At 39.6% G+C, this 18,278-nt stretch overlaps 2 protein-coding genes across 10 annotated transcripts in view; one reads left to right on the top strand and one right to left on the bottom strand.

Annotated features, from left to right (window-relative positions):
- Positions 1–7,373, top strand: part of CEP85L (centrosomal protein 85 like) — a 93,574-nt gene extending 86,201 nt beyond the window's left edge. For all 6 annotated transcript variants that reach the window (XM_053381777.1, XM_053381776.1, XM_053381780.1 and 3 more), the window contains 3 exons: positions 3,887–3,994; positions 5,313–5,526; positions 7,155–7,373. In XM_053381777.1, the coding sequence (XP_053237752.1) occupies positions 3,887–3,994; positions 5,313–5,526; positions 7,155–7,315 (483 nt within the window). In that variant the 3' untranslated portion in view covers positions 7,316–7,373. The remainder of the gene's footprint in view (positions 1–3,886; positions 3,995–5,312; positions 5,527–7,154) is intronic.
- Positions 1–18,278, bottom strand: part of PLN (phospholamban) — a 71,681-nt gene that overhangs the window by 40,971 nt on the left and 12,432 nt on the right. For all 4 annotated transcript variants that reach the window (XR_008329518.1, XR_008329519.1, XR_008329517.1 and 1 more), the window contains one exon: positions 329–518. The gene's annotated coding sequence lies outside the window, so the exon portion shown is untranslated. The remainder of the gene's footprint in view (positions 1–328; positions 519–18,278) is intronic.

Here is an 18,278-nt window from a genome sequence, read left to right as displayed (position 1 = left end):
CTTTAAACTGCTCTGCTGAGGCATGGGTAGCCACACACTCCTTAGCGAAACAGTTTAGCAGAGCTGACGTGGGGGCTCTGTTGAACTGCTCCTGCCCCCCTCCTCAGTTGAGGAACCCCAATACCTCATGCATGAGCTGGGAACAAGCTGTGCCAGCCCCCCAGTGCATTGGGGTGAAACTGCCTTGCGGGGCTGGGGCCAATGCAGCTCGTTGTTTCAACATCAGTGTATCACCAGACTGTGATGTTTGCCTTGTGATACATCGCCCAGCCCTGTATGAGACCAATTTAAACATTCAGCTGGTTGTTCTAAAAAAAAAAAAATGTACCTGTGTGACTCAGGTTGGAGTTGCTTCATTAGTAGGAACAATACTTCAACAGTCTTCTTGGAGTCAGTTGGAAAGAGTAAGATGTCATCAACGTATTGATGATATTGAAGTCCAAATCATGTCTCCCAGCGGTTTCATATGGATGTTGATCAGCATACTGGAAGACGGATCCCCTTGTGGACACCATAGGCTAATGTTCAAGATGCAAAACAGAAGTCTGTTAGTACTGTCCTAAGAAATTCTCCTGCCAAAAGGATTAGAGCATGGCAAAGCAAGACCCATCTGAGCCAGGCAGCCCATACCATGGTCAGTGGTACTGAAGGTGATTGAAATGTCCAGCAGAAGCAAAAGGAATGCATTCCTCCTGTTTGGTTTCCAACACAGGTTGTCCAGTAGAACAGCCAAGACACACTGTATCCTGTAATTAAGATTGAAGCCAAATGAAAAAAGGATCCATTTCATCCAGGAAACCCTACATATCTGATTTATGTGAAGTTATCCGTGCATAACATCACATAGATAAGTTTTCTGTACACGTTCCACCTTACTTTTAGATTGAACTTCGTAATTCTATGGTATGATTGTAGATCTTTATTAAATGCCAGATAATTAGTTTGATCTTGTAGTTAATAAGGCATGTCCCATAAAGTATATTCCCAAAATGCCACTGTATGTTACAGTAACGTGTGAAATCCCTCCCAAGCATTGCCTTTTGCTAATCTGAAACATAAAACTGAACATACTTTCCCAAGACATGGTATCCTGTAGCACAGTAACATCATAGCACAAGTCTAAACTCCAATTTTATTCAGAGGGAATTTATTGCAGTCAACTGGAAATGGACGCTAGGCTTTGCTTAAGGATGCAGTCATCAGAGTATATGGGTAAACCTCAGCACACAATAATACAGCATGCTTGGATGGAGAATAACATAAAGTAGGGGAAATCCCCTTTGAAAGCTTTACAAGAGGAGAATGAGTTGGAACTTGTCATCCTTTGCAGCTTAACTTTTATTAATGCCTAGAGTACAACAATTTGAACACTCTAGATTCCAGCCAAATAAAACCAGCAAAGCACAAGCATGAATATATGTGATATTGCAGTTGACTAACCTACACGTTGAGCAGAAGAAAAAAATAACTTCTGTCAAAGTAGGAACAGTTATATTACATGGCTGCATTTCTCAAAACCTAGCAATTGTATACTAAACATCAAGTCAGCACTTCGTGCAAAGTAGGAGTGATGTTTAGCTGTTTTTAAAAGTTATTTATATTATTTGTGGGTTATATAAATATCAAGAAATGGCCAGTTTGCTGAATAATGAGAAGAGGAGCAGGGTTGTGGGAAAGAACCTGAATAGCTAAACTGACAGTGGTAGGCAAACAAGCACCAGAAGCAAGCAGGATATGTGGAGAGGAAATTGTGGGCAGGGAGGGACAGCATGAAGAGAAGCAAGAACTAAGGGGAAAGAGGGACCTTGGTCTAGAAGCAAATCAGTTCCTCTTTCCTTTTCCAAGGGCTGTTGAGGTCAGGGGATCCGCGTTACTCCAGCCATGGCTCATGGCACTGCAGCATGCAGGGATGGGAAGTCCTAACCATGGTTGACTTGAGTCTCTTGGGACCCAAACTAATTGCTGCTCAGCTCTCAGAGGCTATGAAGCAATTAATTCACAGCCAGGAAAGATTGTGTCCCCACCCCTCCCCAATATCTGAAAGTGTTAAAAGCCAGAAACTGAACTGTAGAATTGGTAGCTGTATTTCTGTCCCATGGTGTGAAGCTTTGCTGTATTTTAAATAATGGGAAACTAAACTTGAAAAGAATTCCATCCTGCTAGTCATGGATTAAATTAGCATAAATTTGACACTTTGTGGTTAAGATATGTAATAAAAAAAGAAGAAAGTTTGGAACAGATTGTGTTGAACAATAATTTGAGACACAGTGCAGAATAAGGCTATTTAAAATTCATTGGTGGTATTTTTCCAGCTAATTTGAACCTCTCAAAAAGTATGATTTGGACAGATGAGTGGATCTTTTGTCTTCTGAGATTTTCAGTCCTGGATTTCAAGTGATGATTGATAGATAACACACACACACACACACACACACACACACGGCTGCTGCAAATGTGAGGGAGAAGTGCTCTTAGTCAGACAAACCCTTTACCTGCCAGTTGTCCAGAGGGCTTTGCAAACTAAGCCCACTCTTGGACACCTTTGGGGATTTCAGAGACTGCCCTGGTTCCTTTGAGCACTGCAGAAGTAAAAACTGAGGGTGGGAGTGGAAAGCTGACCCACCATGAACGACCATCTCGCCCTAAAGGATCCTCTATGGGTATTGGATCTCCAGTGCTTGACTGAGGGGACCTCTCATTCCCCATAATTCAGTTTCTCATTTGGCAATTGTAAATTTAGATGCAAAAAGAATGCATAACATACAGTGGTACCTTGGGTTACAGATGCTTCAGGTTACAGACTCCGCTAACCCAGAAATAGTACCTCAGGTTAAGAACTTTGCTTCAGGATGAGAACAGAAATTGTGCGGTGGTGGTGCAGCGGCAGCAGGAGGCCCCATCAGCTAAAGTGGTGCTTCAGGTTAAGAACAGTTTCACGTTAAGAACGGATCTCCGGAAAGAATTAAGTACTTAACCCGAGGTACCACTGTAAAAGTTAGGTGTTAGTTGAGCCTAGTTCTTTCCTTTCCCTGTATTTGTTTGAAGGCATGTTTTGTGTAGCTATTACATAAGTAAAGCTAAAGAGGTTCCTTGATAGGGTAGTATTAATGATAAATCCCACAACTGTTACAGGGTAAACACTCCCATCCATAGAAGCCAAGCAGTTCCCATTCTTATTCCCCTATGCTAAACACTGTAGAGGGCTAAGTGAAACTCCTGGGTATTTAGCAGACCTTGGGGATATAGCTAGATTGAATCCTTATTACGGGATGTGCATTCTGATGAATCAGGTTTCCAAGCATAATATGATTCAGCTTAGGCACACCACTAAAGTTCACTTGTTAGTGGTTATTTAAGTACATGCCTAGGTACATCCAATAAGTTTGTGGAAGGAAACTGGTTTTAAGACACCGGGAAGTGAGTGTGTATGTGTGTGTGTTTCTTTGGCTGTCGTTCACAAGAGAAGCAGAAGCTGTACATAGAACATAGGAATCTGCCTCACACCATTGTGTGCAAGTCACAACATTGGTCCATCTAACTCAATATTATCTACACTGACTGGCAGCAGTGCTCCAGCATTCCTGACATTTCCAGCCCACCTAGAGAAGCTGGGGATTAAACCTTTGGCTTTTTGCATGCAAGACCACTGAGCTATAGCCCTTCCTGAGCATTCACTAAAGCCCTCACATCCCCTGCCTCTCTATCCCATAGAAGTAAAGGCAAAGGGCTACTTTTGCAGCCACTGCTGGTTCTGCCCCAGCATTATTGAGCATTGGCTGAAGCTGAAATGCTGCCCCCTCCATGAATAGATGCATCAGCAGTGTTTGAGCTATCAGCTTACTGGACTACATGCTTTAAGGTGATTTTCTCTTTTTTTGCCCCCTAGTCTATGCAAGATAAGCTTTTGCAAGGAAAAGTGACAATTCAAAAACAGAAAAGTGAACTTGAAGAAAAGGATAAGAGTGTACAGCAGCTACAAAAGACGCTACTTGAAGTAAGTATTTGAGATCGCATCTATTGAGCCAGTTGTCTACCATTGTCACCATTTTGTTCTATTCTATAAATTCATCATCAAATTGCATTCCTGAGAAGGGATGAGGCGTAACAATACGAGAAACAATAATTTCTCTTAAAGATAAGAAACTCTGGACACTACAAGGTAAGTGGTGATATTCTCAGTATAACAATCGTTGTCACAAACAGCTGATCTGTCGCTTGAAGGAGAAATACTGTGACTGGATATGGTGTTCACATTCCAGTCCTAACAGGTGATTGGCACTGTCCTCACTGATCTCTAGTCTGGTGATGGAGAAGGACCACCAGTTGCTTACCATAAGATGAAGGATACAAGGACTCACAGCTCATGTAGCAGCAACAGCCTTTTTACACATTTAGGCCAGGAACCAAAAAACTGGGCAGATAGTCCTGCTTGTTCACAGAGGAGTTGTGTTTCCCACACCACAGGACTATATGGCAACTCACTTTTAGAGGGGGGGCAATTTATGATATAGCATTGTGTGTTGCTGCTGGAGGGGAGAGGGAATGTCAGAAATTCCACTAATAAGCCAAACCTTTGGGTGTACCCAGTGTCACTCTTTGAATCCCAGTAATAAACTTTATCCAGAAATGGAATCTACATCTAAAAATATGACCCTGTGCACACTTTCTGAAGGCTTTTCTATATTTTATATCCTATAGCAAGCAAGTATTGTCATCTTGATCTTTTGGAATGCATACTTAAGACTTTGATATTAATTGAACCTATACTAGAAACTTACATTTCAAGATGAAATGCTAAGGCAACTTATCAGTTTAAACATGGGGATTGTGAGACTTATCCTGACCCCATAATACGTTTATTTATTTATTTTTTTTGTGGTGGAGGGAAGATGCATCATGTGCAGTTAATTGTTTGTCATTCCCTGTCTAGGGTAATAAAACACATTTTGTCATTTATTGAATTGTGTGCATGATTGAGAAATCTTCTGGGAATATTCCTTAAAAAGTATATTGTAAACATGCCTTGCTGGATTAAATAAAAGTCTTCCAAGCCCAGCCTTCTGTTTCCAACAGCCATTTTCAAGATGCCTTTAGACATTCACAAGCAGAATTTAATGGTGATGAGCATTCTTTATTGCTTTCCCACACCATTTCGTTTTCAGAGATAGACTGGCTCTGAAGACAGAGTTCATTTTCATTAAAATGGACAACAGCTTCCGAAATAACTTATGCCTGTTATTTATATAATTTTTCTAATAAACAGAACCAGTGAATAAATGTCTGCATTTTTATTTTCTATCTCCCTAATTAAGAACCAAAGATTTATGGAAGAAAATGCATCTTTGAGGGAACAGATTCATCAGATGGAGCTGTCCAGACAGCCAGTGGCTGAAAAACTACCTGTGGCTGATCAGTTATTCAAGGAAATGTCTCACTGTTTATTTGACTTGAAAGCACTTTGCAGTATTCTTACCCACAGAGCTCAGGGCAAGGAGCCTAACCTGTCCTTACTGCTGGGAATCAGATGTAAGTGATTTGAACAATGAGAAGACATATCTGTACAAGTAAAATCCAGGAATTTGGCCAGGGAGAAAGAGCAAGTTTGCGGGGTGTGACTTGTACTTTATAATTATAATGTTGACAACCAAACAGAAACCTTCCGGTTTGGCATTTAGTAACCACAAGATTTTTTAAAAATTGCTTCTTACCTACTCAAGATTAGAACATACCGTAACAGTAAAATAAAACAAGACAGGTTACATTTATGGATGGTAAAAAGAATGCAGGAATTATTAGACTTTTCTGTACTTCCAGAATCTGTGGGAAGGCGTATTACAATGGTTGTCTCCTTGTAGCTCCCCTACAAGCCACCTTCCTGCCCTTATTTTCTGTCTCAGTACTAGTCTTGCTTGGCTCACTTGTTGATGGCCTTCTGCCAACAGGCAACCCCTTTTAATTTACACAGATGTTGGGCCTACTGGTCTGGTTTTGTTTACTCTGCTGCTCTGTATTTCAACCTGCATTCCTAATTAGTTATATTTTAAACTTGCTGTTATTTTTTGTCTGCTCTTATGTGATTTTTATATTGCTTATTTGTTTGTGAATTATTTGGGGTTGTTGTTTTTTGGCCACCTTGTACATTTTTTTATAATTTTAACACATACATAAATAATAAAATGGAGGAAGGTTGGTGGTGACTAGCAATGGATACAGTGAACAGCTCTGCAAAAATAAGGTAAAGTCCAGTTCCGTTTACACCAGCAATTCAAGAAATCAGATTCATACATCATGATTATTATTCCATTCACCATTATACACTGCAACATGCTGCAGCTAAAATCACTTCGGAAATATGCACGTGAGCCTTAACTCATAGCCTCACCTACTAATGCCAATTAAAGCTTATGGCCCTTGTAAAAACTGTACAGCAGTGGAATAATAATGATGATGATGATGATGTATGCAAAGCAGCTCATCTCAAAGAAAGCAACAGATATTGTAAGAGCAACTGTGTAGGCTAAATGCTGGTGTTCTGCATTGGTGAGCTAAAAACAGTGCATGGAAAACTGCTTTTCAGAAGCTGATCCTCTTATTTGCTTGAGCCCCTTGTAGCTTTTCAACAGCATACCCAATGTGCATAACATTCTCTGTGGCCTCTAAGTGGTCAGGGGTCGTGTCCCACCTGCACAACTGATTCTTGCTTCTGCAAATGGGAATTATCCTTACACGCACACAACCAAGAATCTGCTAGAGGGTTGGGGGACCCTCTCAAGCAGATTGGTTGGGTGGCTGTGAGGAAGGGGGGTGCCTTTGCATCTGTCGGCGCAACATTGATTCTGACCCACATCTGAAGTAGAGTAAACCTTGTCCTGAAGTGGGAAACTTCACATTTAGAGCAGCAGCATTGTTAATTTGGGGGGGGGGTATTAACCAAAATCACTTTCTGAATGTTTCCATTCTTGTTGCATTGTTGGCAAGAAACCAGTATAAAAAAAACCATTTTCTTCCACATTTGTGGAAGGGAAAGTGCCACATTTTCATACTTTCTTTTCAATGTACCAAAACAAACATTGGCTGGAATATTTAAATCAAAGTTAGGTGTGTTGAACTGTGTGTTTACCTAAGCTGTCTTTGTCTTTTTATTATAATTTCAGCAATGAGCTGCTCATCTGAAGATGAGAATTACCACAGCACAGAAACTCTCTCAAAGAAACTCTTAGAGGTGTGTCAGTTACGAAAAGATATTGATGAATTGAGGACTATAATATCAGACTGCTATGCTCAAGACATGGGAGAAAATTGCATTACACAGTGATAAAAGGTTTTGCTCACGGCAACAGTGACTTAAGTTATTAAATGCTGCTCTGGTTTTAGTTCCTTGTGTTTATGTTAAGGAGCCATAGTGGAAGACACACTCCGTGTGCCAGATCAAAGGGTTTCAAGCGTTTGCATGTAAGTTCATGCCGGTGAAGCAGTCGTCACTTGAAGAGAACGGGACGTGCTGCACAAGAGATCTGATTTCTTCAAAACTACTGAATGTAGGTCAAAGCTGTGAAGAATGTGTTTCTGTTGGAAATGTTGGATTTTGTTTCCTCTGACATGGTCTGTAAAAGCATCCATATTGTCTTCTGGAGTCAAAAGATTTAAGTGTCAGAAGAAGGCACTGCAGTTACTGCTGTATCATTTCCCCCCTTCAGCAAAGCTTTAGGGTACAAGATCAGTATTGAGAATTTTACTAGGGGGAAAAAGTTTTAAGTGCCCTGCCATGTGTAGGTATTAAAACTGGATGATGACATGGAGGCTCCTTAGAAGGACTGTTTGAGGGCAGGCACACACAAAGGTAGCCTGCCTACCTTGCAATGCTTGCCATCTCAGTTTGGTAAAGGTCATTTTACTTAGAAATTGATGTCCATTGATCATCAGTGTTCCTTTTAGACAAAGCAGCACATAAGCTCCTATATTTTCAATAAAGCATAAGAAGTTCAGGCCTGAGAATTTAACTGTCATCCTGTGAGCCTCTTCTGCACTATATTAGTGTGGAAACTTTACTGTCAATTAAGTTCATTTGTGACCTGGGTGCATCATACATGGATGGCTAACCTTCCACTGCTCCATTCTTGGGACCTGACCTGGACAAACACACCACAAGCAATTTTTTTCTGACCCCTCAGGACCCCATTGATTTTGGCAGCAGTGGAAAAAGCCAAAATTAAAATGGTCACCTCGCTGGAGTGGGCTCCAACCAGCACCCTGATGGGGATGCAAAAATTAGTCTCTCCTTGATACCAAATAGTTCATCTTCGTGGATCATGTGAGGCGGGGAGGCTGCATGTGTGCCTGTACACTTCATGTGTGTATGCCCAAGAGTGTGGTGTCAACCCCAGAGGGTTGGCCAAGGGTTAACACTGTCATTCAACCCAAAAGGTTAGCCACCCCAGCATAAAGGATAGAAAGGGTTTTTTTAACACACACAGAAAGAGCAGGAGAATATTGCATCCTTATAATCAATACCTAATTACTTTAAATTTCTCCAGGAGCTCACTCCAGCACCCAGGAAGCTTAAAAGCTAAAAGAAACATGTTTAATTCATGTGTTCTGAAAGTCATTGTTCCTGGTGGATAGTTACAATAGGAGTGCTCTAGAATTAGGAAGCAATGTACCCAAAATCACTTAGTAATCCAGACTGCTCTATTTTGCTGTGTTAAAGTATACACATCCTTTCTGCCAAGTCAAGCCTGCTGTCACTTTATTCTGACAATCAATTATATAAAGCAACGAAGTGCTTCCTTTTGAAAGAGAAAGGAAAAAAGAGAATAAGGTACATTTTGCTTATTTATGACAATTGGCCCTGATGTTCAGAAAGCTATAGACTGGTCTTGCCAACTGTCATAGCTAAAAGTGAGCAAGAGCTTCTTTTGAAAAGGTTGCCATTTTCAGTTTTATATGTTATGTCTCCATTTTACATTGTTGGTTTATGTTGAAATACAATTTGCATATGATAGTACTTGTTTCAAAAAAAGAAAAACCTATTCTGGTCATTTTTCCCCCAGAGATATATTTATTTAAATGGGTGTTTCTTGATCAACACTGTCCTGACTTCTGTCTGTGGAAATTTATTTTAGTATTTATCTTAACTACTGTTCAGTGTTTTCAAATGGAGATTTGTAAGTATTATCTTGAAACAACTTTGTAAGCATGAAAGTACTTAGTCCTCCGTCCTTACAACATAAAACAAATTGCTTGAATTTAAAATACAAACAACTGCAAACCCCACTACAGTTATTAGAAAGTAGGTCTAATTAGGTGGTATTGTACTCAAGAATTGCTTTGTTTGTTTCTATGCAGATGAGGGCATGAATGGTGAAAAATAATTCTAATCAATTTACTTTCACACCAGGAAGCAACTGAAAGTGTGATAAGACACTGACTCAACATGCTATGCTGTAGAGATGTCTTAAAGATGACTTGATGGTTAAAGTATTTTTTCCCTGTTGCATCTTCTGTTTTATAAACAGAACTTTGCCATAAATTTGACACTGCAGCATCACCATAGACCAAGAAAAAATATTTAAGAGACTTAAAATAGAACTAATGTGCAGGAATCAACTAATCAAGTCTGTCAGCAAAAACCCTGTGCAAGGTCTTCTGCTTGTGCAACAGGACTCCCCCTTATTCCTCCCCCGTGTGCCTCCCAAAACGGGCTCTAGGGGTTGGGAGAAACCCAGAGTGTGGTGGTAGGAGAGGCAAATTGTTCTATCTGATGGAAACACTTGCCCTGACAGAACAATCACCTTACCACGACATTGAATTCCTCCCATTGTTTGTAAACAGTATAGTTTTGGGACAAAGAAATTGAAGAAGTTACTTAATTTTTACATTGGTTGTAAATTAGGCAATATAAACTTCATATAAATTAAGTCCTTACCATCATCTACTCATTACCTTCATTACTTGTGGAAGATAACCCAGTTAGAGAGACAGTGAAGCTTTGCAAAGCACTTAGGAACAAGACTCTGCCAAATGTTTGGCCACAAAAATTTAGGCATTGAGGGACAGAATGCTCACAGCTGTCCTGACTTCATATTATTCTATCTTTTGCATACTATTTACACTTTCTTATTTCCTTGGACTGCAGCCTTGGTGTCTTCTTAAAAAAAAAAAAAAAAAAAAGACATGGGGCTCTTTCTGAGATAATCACAGTCAGTCAGGGTTCACATAGGCAGTATGATAATACCAAGTAATCACACAGCCAGTTAAATGTGGCCACATTATGCCATCATGAAGCCAAATCGGAGTGAAAAGCATGATTCCTGCCCTCACTTGAATAGGCAAACATTTCCGCCTTGTTATGCAGCACCCATTGAAAATCACCAAAATAGAGGAGGGAGTTTTTCTGTGCAACGTTCTCTCTGACACTCAGTATTTTCTTAGCCTTTCTCTAGGACTTATTTGACCTTCTTGTTTGTTACCTATAAACTTATTTATTTCAGTTAACGTCGTCCCCTCCCAATTCATTTAAATGAAGCGTTGAAATAGCAGTGTGTTTTTTAAAAGCTTGTTTGCATAAGCAATTTTTTAGAGCCCTTGGCTTTTTTAAAAAAGACTGATATTCTTCTTTGGAAATGGAAAGCTGAACAACAAGAATATTCTCTAAATATGCTGAAGTGGAGTTACTATTTTAAAAACCTCATAAAGGGGAATAATTAAGTAATTGAGTAATGGAAGAAATTACTGCATCTTAATTTGTACATAGGTATACGTGTAACCCTTGAAGCTCAACATTTGCTCAGCAATTTTCTAAGAATAAAGCCCATGTTCTGCAGCAACTTTTGGCATTCTTCCAGAGTCCTTTTGAGACTTCGCCACATGTTCAGTGAAAGCATGAGGGTAGCAGGATCATGTCACTGGCCACAACCCCCTCAGCAGCTGCATGCTTGGGCAGGAGTGTGAAGGGGAGCAGCACATGTACTTACTGGCCATGGTTCCTCCTCTCCTGAAGGCCTTCACAGTTTTCAGTTGTAAACAAATAGGCCCCTTTCATGATACTATCAAATGCACAGTGCAAGGGAGTGTGACTACTAGCATTTGCAGTTCAGCTATTCAACCACCCTTTCTGAACATACCCAGCACATCCAAAGATGATCTTGTTTTGCTGACATGAGCTCATCTTTTAGCACTGGATGTGGTGATACCATAAACAGTAGCCACACACAATTGCTAGAATCTAGAAGGAAACCTGCATTTGGAAGGAAGCTTCTACTTACTGGTGACAGGCTTCTCTTGTCTCAGTCATGGTTAAAGAATGAAAGGAGGTGGTAGCCAAAGACCGAAATGCCATGGGCAAAATTTATGTGAGCCATAAGGACACAGTATTATATTATTTGAACTAATGTTATAATGCAAGGCCTGCTGTTTAAGTAGCTAAAGAGCCCATCGGTTTACAATGCCATTTTTAAAAAATAGGTAAGATATGCATGGGTATTTTCAGCAAAAAATAGTTATCTATGGTCCCGTTCAACATATTTTATGTGAAGCTAACTAATACTAGCTTTTAAGAGAAGTGGTTAACAATGGCGTTACTGAGTAGGCTGATTTAGTCATGACAACCATTTGCCACAGATATGAGAGACAATCCCAAGGGCTGAAAAATATATTATGAATGAATGAAAGCTGCAGTTTTATCTATTAGAAAACATGAAAGAAATGTACAAGCAATTTTCATATTTCAGGTTGTATTTCTATAATTGTGTAGATGGCATTTTGTAGTAACTACTGTAATTCAAGAATGTATTTCAAAAAGGAACTTGGAAAATTGTTTTTGGATATAACTAATGCTATTATTTATATGCCATATAAAATTTGTAGCGTCATATTTAGGTCAGTTCGAAATGGTTATGTAAACTTGACTTTAAAGTCCAGCTAGGCCGCTTGTCTATGATCCTATGCACACTTGGAAGTAAGCCGTAACAGTAAGCCCCAAATCACCAAGATTACCTAATTAAATGTGTTTAGGATTAGGTATTAAACCTTCAGCTTTAGGTGTGTAGATTTAGAAGCACAGCAGATCTGAATTTCAGTTAATTAGGTTGCCACAGACACCAACTCTGGAGATTTCTTTTAAAAACATAACAACAAAATTAGCTATATGAACCAAAGTTATTTCTTTCTCTCTCTCTCTCTCTCTCATTATTTTTGGTTTTCACTTTTGTGGGGAAAATGGAGAGGAATTATTTATTGCCAGATTCTGGAATGAGAGAGAGAAGAAATGCAAGGCAAAGTATCCCTTTTCATTTGCCTGAAACATAAGCTAAATTCACTTAATTACAGAAAACCAAATTTGTCATTCAATAATGCCTCTGTAAATCCGCTTGTATATTTGGTATATCTCTCTGCATGAAAGAGATTTTACACAATATTCTGGATGTGGATGCCATTTCATCCAAAGTGGAAGGTAAGGTTACTACTTTAGAAAAAGCCAGTGGATATTTAAAAAAGGGGAGTCAGCAAATCGAACACACCAATAGCTTATTCAATAGTTCTATTAATTCCAGTTCTGTGTACCTTTGTGCCTTTTATTTTAGCTGATGGCTTAATAATAATCTTATTTTTTAAAGTTATGAGAGTATCAAGTTGTTGCACTTTGTTTCCTCTGCTTATTAGTATTATTTTTTAGCTTGTAGGCTTGTGAAAAATAACTTTCATAAATAGAAATATTTTCTAAAAGCTGTGGGTCAATATTTGAGAAAGCAGTCTGATCTTTATTTTCCAGCTTTTCTGTATATGAAGAACATTAAACAGAATGTATTAATTTTGTATATATTAGGTATAGTACATCATGATAATCAGTGGAGAAGGCAAGGGAAAAGGGGCTATCTTTAAAAGCACAGCAGATATGTACTGGATCAGTCTCCCAAGACTGGTAGTTTTTCAAAATTGGGTTCAGTTTTTGAACCACTCAGAATACCTCGTGTAAATAGAGTTGTCATGACTTAAATCAAAATGCATCCAGTGTTGTTGTTTTTATTTTATTTTTAAAGAGCCACTGGTTGGCTCATGTCTTCAGGCCTGTCATTCTTGCCTCTTTTTGTAACTTTTTTTTTAGTAGAGTTTACAGCTAGAATTTTGAATGCCAAAGTTCTATTTATTAAATAATAAAAGTTTTCATTGTTAATTACTAGTATTTTTCCACTCAATTTGTTTGATGTTTGGATTTGTATCTACAGAGCAAAAATAAATTTTGTTACAAAATCTAGACTTTTTGTTTGTTTTCAGTTTACATTGTGCTTAAATATACCAGCTTTGGGAAATGTGTCATCTGTACATTCTGCATTCCTGTGTACTCTTGCTGGAGGGTGAACACTGCTGAATATGGACTTTCCTCCCATGTGAACCTCACTAGTCTCATGCTATGTAGGGGGAGGGATACGAAGAATGCCAGTTAAATAGAATTGTGCTTGATCTAGGTTCTCCTATCTACATGGAGCCATTCCCTCTATATGTGAATGGGGAATCCTTATAGAAGGAAGCTGTGTCTTTCTGAATGATCACAATAGATTTCTGGATCAAATATAATTATGCTGCCTATGTCCCATCAAATAACTGCAGGCAAAGACTATGCTTTGTACCCATGTTAGAAATCATGCATTTCAAACAGTTAACTTGTGAGGGACAGAAATGATTTTATGATACCACCTACAGTTTCCTTCATGTGCAAACAAAATTAAAAAATTCCTTCCAGTAGCACCTTAGAGATCAACTAAGTTAGTTATCGGTATGAACTTTCGTGTGCATGCACACTTCTTCAGATACAAGATTCGCATATCTCACAGCTCTGCATCAAGTGCTAGTGTAGTGTTTGAAACAAGCCAACTGCAAACAATATGTTATAAATGGTGGCCAGGTTATGCAAGCTGTAGTTTACTATTGACCACAGGGGCGGGCAATATATCAATATACTGTCTTATATCATTATTAAGAGCAAATTGTGATAACTGTTTTTTTTAAATTACCTGGCAATATATCATGAACCTTGTGTGCGTTTGTGTGCAATAGTAAAAAAGCATGATATTGCAAAAATTGGGAAGCCGGTGCTGCTTCCTGTCCTGTGCTGCCAATGCTATTGCTAACTCTGCCTCAGCTGCTCTTCCGTGCCTCCTGCAGCAGCAGCAGGCTGACGCAAAAAGCGCACTGCAGGGTAACTCCCTGCCTTAGCACTCCGTCTCCTCTGCCTCCTCAGCAGCAGGCAAAAATGGTCCTTGGAGATACCATGTGTGTGCATGCATGCAGCCTAAGTTCACCTGAGCGCTCCATCTCTTGAGCAGGCAGAGCTCAGCAACCTGCAAGCGGGAACTTCCCTCCATGCACTTGTATGCAATTGTCTCTGTGTCTCCCTCCTTATGCTCCTCCAGACCCTCTCCCTACCCTAGAACTCTTCTTAATTCTCCCCTTGCCCTTTTGCTTTCTCACACATTTGTTATTATTAACAGATTACTACATTAACGTTAATATATTCTCCAGAAATATGTAATGTTACAGTTGAAGCACGCTATCATTGAGTAAATTTTCATATAATTAAATGCATCAAATTTTCCTTGCAAAAATATGTATTTTTGTTTAATCATTTTTTATTCTGTGAATTCCTATCCATTCTTTCTGGATAGGCCTGGGGTGTGGGTGTGTGGGTGTGTACACACACGCACAAAATTCCCCTGGTACTAAAAATATACCATTTTGTTTAGAATTTTTTTGTTCTGTTAAAATTTATCCATTTCATTCTTTCTATTTTGGCTTGGTTTAGAAAAGAAAATTAACTAACAATCTAATAACTGGTGTTGTAGGATGCACACATTCAACTAAGACTCAATAGTGAAATATATTTGAATAAAAGTGACAGTGAATGTGAATTGGCATTAAATTTTTAGGAAACATTCTCCCACCTTATCTTTGAACCTTATCTTTGATAATTACTGAATTACTTCTACAGCTTTAATTTTAGAGAAAATGTGCTAATTTAAACATTATCAGTACAGTAGTACTATAACACAACAGTTTCACAATATGTTAAAGGTAAATAAAAATTTATCAGTTTTAGAGTTAGACCCGTAAGTAGTAGCAATTGCCAGGGCATTGCCACATTCACCTCTACATAGTTCCAGTCTTATTTCAAACATCGTAATATATCAAAATATTGCTATGTTCAGCTGGTGATATATTGTGATATTGAAAACCAGATTATCGCCCAGCCCCAGTCAAGACTTACTGCAGCTTGTTCTTGTTAGGGGGAATGTCCAAACATGGCCACTTAAAAGATGGTGTAGATGGCACATTCATTTGTGTCAGGATTTGTACCACATTGTATCTCAGACTGGGGGGGGGGGGTTACAGATTTGCTTCCCAACTCTATATGAAAAATGACTGCAATCCCCTCCAAGGCACACACCATACAATTATAGTGAGCGTCTCCAAACAAAGAATCAGAACGAAATAAAACACACCAATGAGGTTACACCTTGAAAGGCTAGATTTCTTAGGGCACAAGTTTCCACACACTACAGTCCACTTCAGCAGATGACATGTTAGCCCAGGGGTGACTAACCTTTTTTGGACCAAGGGTCACACTGAAAACAGGCCACATACCTTGATCATGTGTACACACATGGCTACATGCACATGTTAAACACTCACACAGACATTCAGCATGGGGAAGCGGACAGGCAGACCCCATGTCTGGCATGTGAAAAGGAAGAAGAGCAAGAGCAGCTTTCTAGCACTAGCTGTTTGCATTTTAAAAAATGCACGCATTAACTGCAAAGACATCTCTAGCAGGTCTTGTCTGGCCCTAAAAGATGGGAGGTCCCATGGTCCCATGGTTTGAACAACTGCCACACATTTGAACTCGGCTGTGTTGCCACAAGCAAAGCACCGTTTCTCAGCCAATACTACTGGCCTACCTTCCAAAGCTGTTGTATGGGTTAGTGGAGGTGAAGGTACTTTGTATGGGGTAAAGCATCCCATAAATCCTAAGTCATAGAAGTAATATTAAATGTTAGCCTGGACATGAGTGAATGGCACAAGGGACTGAGCATGTCTGTACAGGCTGGGCCTTTCAGTTTTAATTTGTGAATATGTTTTAGCCCCTCGATCTTCTGATTTAAATATACTAATCCTGCAACCCTGCAAAAAAATGTAGCTGGGTAGAATCCTCTCTGTACTATGCATATACTGACTAGACAGAGAAAGGCGAAAAACTGCTAGAGCAAAGAAGGGCTGCACTGATAGTTCTGTTTAGCAACAACTTCATCCAGAAGATGTCACCAGAATACAAACCATGCTTAGTTGCTGCTCCTGCTGTGAGGAACACTAATGAAGGGATTTAAAATTAGAGGGTTTTAAATTAAAAAAAGCTCTAAAGGGAACATAAAGTATCTCACAATGTTATGTAAAAGCTGCCATTAATTAGAGCCAAGAGAACAAGCCCATGGGCCAGCCCAGCAAGACTGGTGGTATATTAATTAGACGAGTGTGAGAAGAGGAGGGTGCTACTCAATGCTTCCTGATTTAATGTTCAAAACAATCTGTCTTATAAAACAAGTTGAGGACACAGATTACTGGGTTCAAGCTGTATCCCACTGAAACCTTTGGTGGGACACAAAAGCTAATGAGCTAGGATATTATGTCACCCTTAAGGGCTCTGATTTGGGCCATACATTTGGTCCCCTCATTCTGTAGCTCTGTGTACATGAGAGCGATCCCCATGGGGATTCTATATAGCTCCTACAACTGGACACACTATCCCACTCCTCTCTAAGTCCTCCGTGCATAGGCTTATCTTCCAAAGAGTAGGAGTCATCCCCTCATGTGTACTTTTAGAGCAACCTCCCCCAGCCTGGATCTCTTGTCCTCCACGACCATTTGCCATGCTGGTTGCGGCTGATGGGAGTTGGAGTTTACCGTCAGCCTGGATAGCTCAGCTGGTTGCAGGTTCAATCCCTGTATGGGCCAGCTGCATATTCCTGCACTGCAGGGGGTTAGACTAGATCAGGCATAGGCAAACTCGGCCCTACAAAAGGTTGGGGACTACAATTCCCATCATCCTTGACCCCTGTTCCTGCTATCTAGGGATGATGGGAGTTGTAGTCCCAAAACATCTGGAGGGCTAAGTTTGTCTATGCCTGGACTAGATGGTCCTCATGATCCCTTCCAACTCTACAATTCTATGAACAGCTTGAGGTGCACCAGGTTGGGGAAGAGTGCTGTGCAGGAATAGGCTGGGGTACCTGCATGAGGCATGGAAGGGCCTCCCTTGAGTATCAACAGATGTAACTTGGTGCAGGAAGGGAATGAACAGGCTGAAAATCTCTGATTTACAGCACCTCTTCATAAATTTACCTACTTCCCCCTGCTAGGTGCCCATTCAGTTAAACCACCTATCGCTTATCATGCCACCACTGCACTGTCATTAGTCACTCATAAACTTACATGTTGCACAGAAATTATCCACGTCAGTTCTTTGCAGTTCATTCCAAGAATAACAGTTTGGTGTGCTTGCATTCCTTAACCAAATTTAATTGCTGTGATATTGCACCATATGCCAAATATCACATTTTCTACAACATAGAATTTTATTTATAAACAAAGATAAAAATGCAGGCAGCAAGACACACACACAACAACAACCCAGTAAAGGAATGAATAAACTCCCTGATTATGGCCCTTAGTATTTAGATCACATATTTGATATTGAATTAATCAAGTGGATTATCATCTCTGATTGTACTTTACAATCAGTATATTTGAGTCACCACTTTACCCTTTGAAAGCATGAGACAAACATTGTGCTCCAAAGCACCAACACATCCTGGACCCATTTCCTGTTCTACTAAGGAAGATTCATGTGGTGGAAAAAAGATTTCCCTGACACAGCCAACATCGAAATAATATGCCTGTGGCCGCCAGAAGAACATTGGGGCCACACATAGTAAATTCAAGTTTTGGTAACCTAAAATGTGATGTGCCACAGCTTTGATGAACATGAAAATGGATACATTTCTGCAACAAACACCATGGTCCCTTGTAAGAATAAAACAAAAGTTAAGGTACCCTTATGTGGTATGAATACTGAATTTAAGCAATACAAAACTAGATGTTAATTCCGTTCAGTAACACCTATGAGCACAAGAGTTCCTCTGAATCTTTACTTAATTGGGACAAGATTTATATGCCTGACATGATGCTATTTTATCAAGTATGGCAACAGCAAAAGCAAAAAGCAGTCATTT

Source organism: Podarcis raffonei, chromosome 3, assembly GCF_027172205.1.
Source record: "Podarcis raffonei isolate rPodRaf1 chromosome 3, rPodRaf1.pri, whole genome shotgun sequence".
NCBI lineage: Eukaryota > Metazoa > Chordata > Lepidosauria > Squamata > Lacertidae > Podarcis > Podarcis raffonei.
The sequence above is the reverse complement of the archived record's forward strand: the minus strand, read 5'-3'. Positions and strand labels throughout refer to the sequence as shown.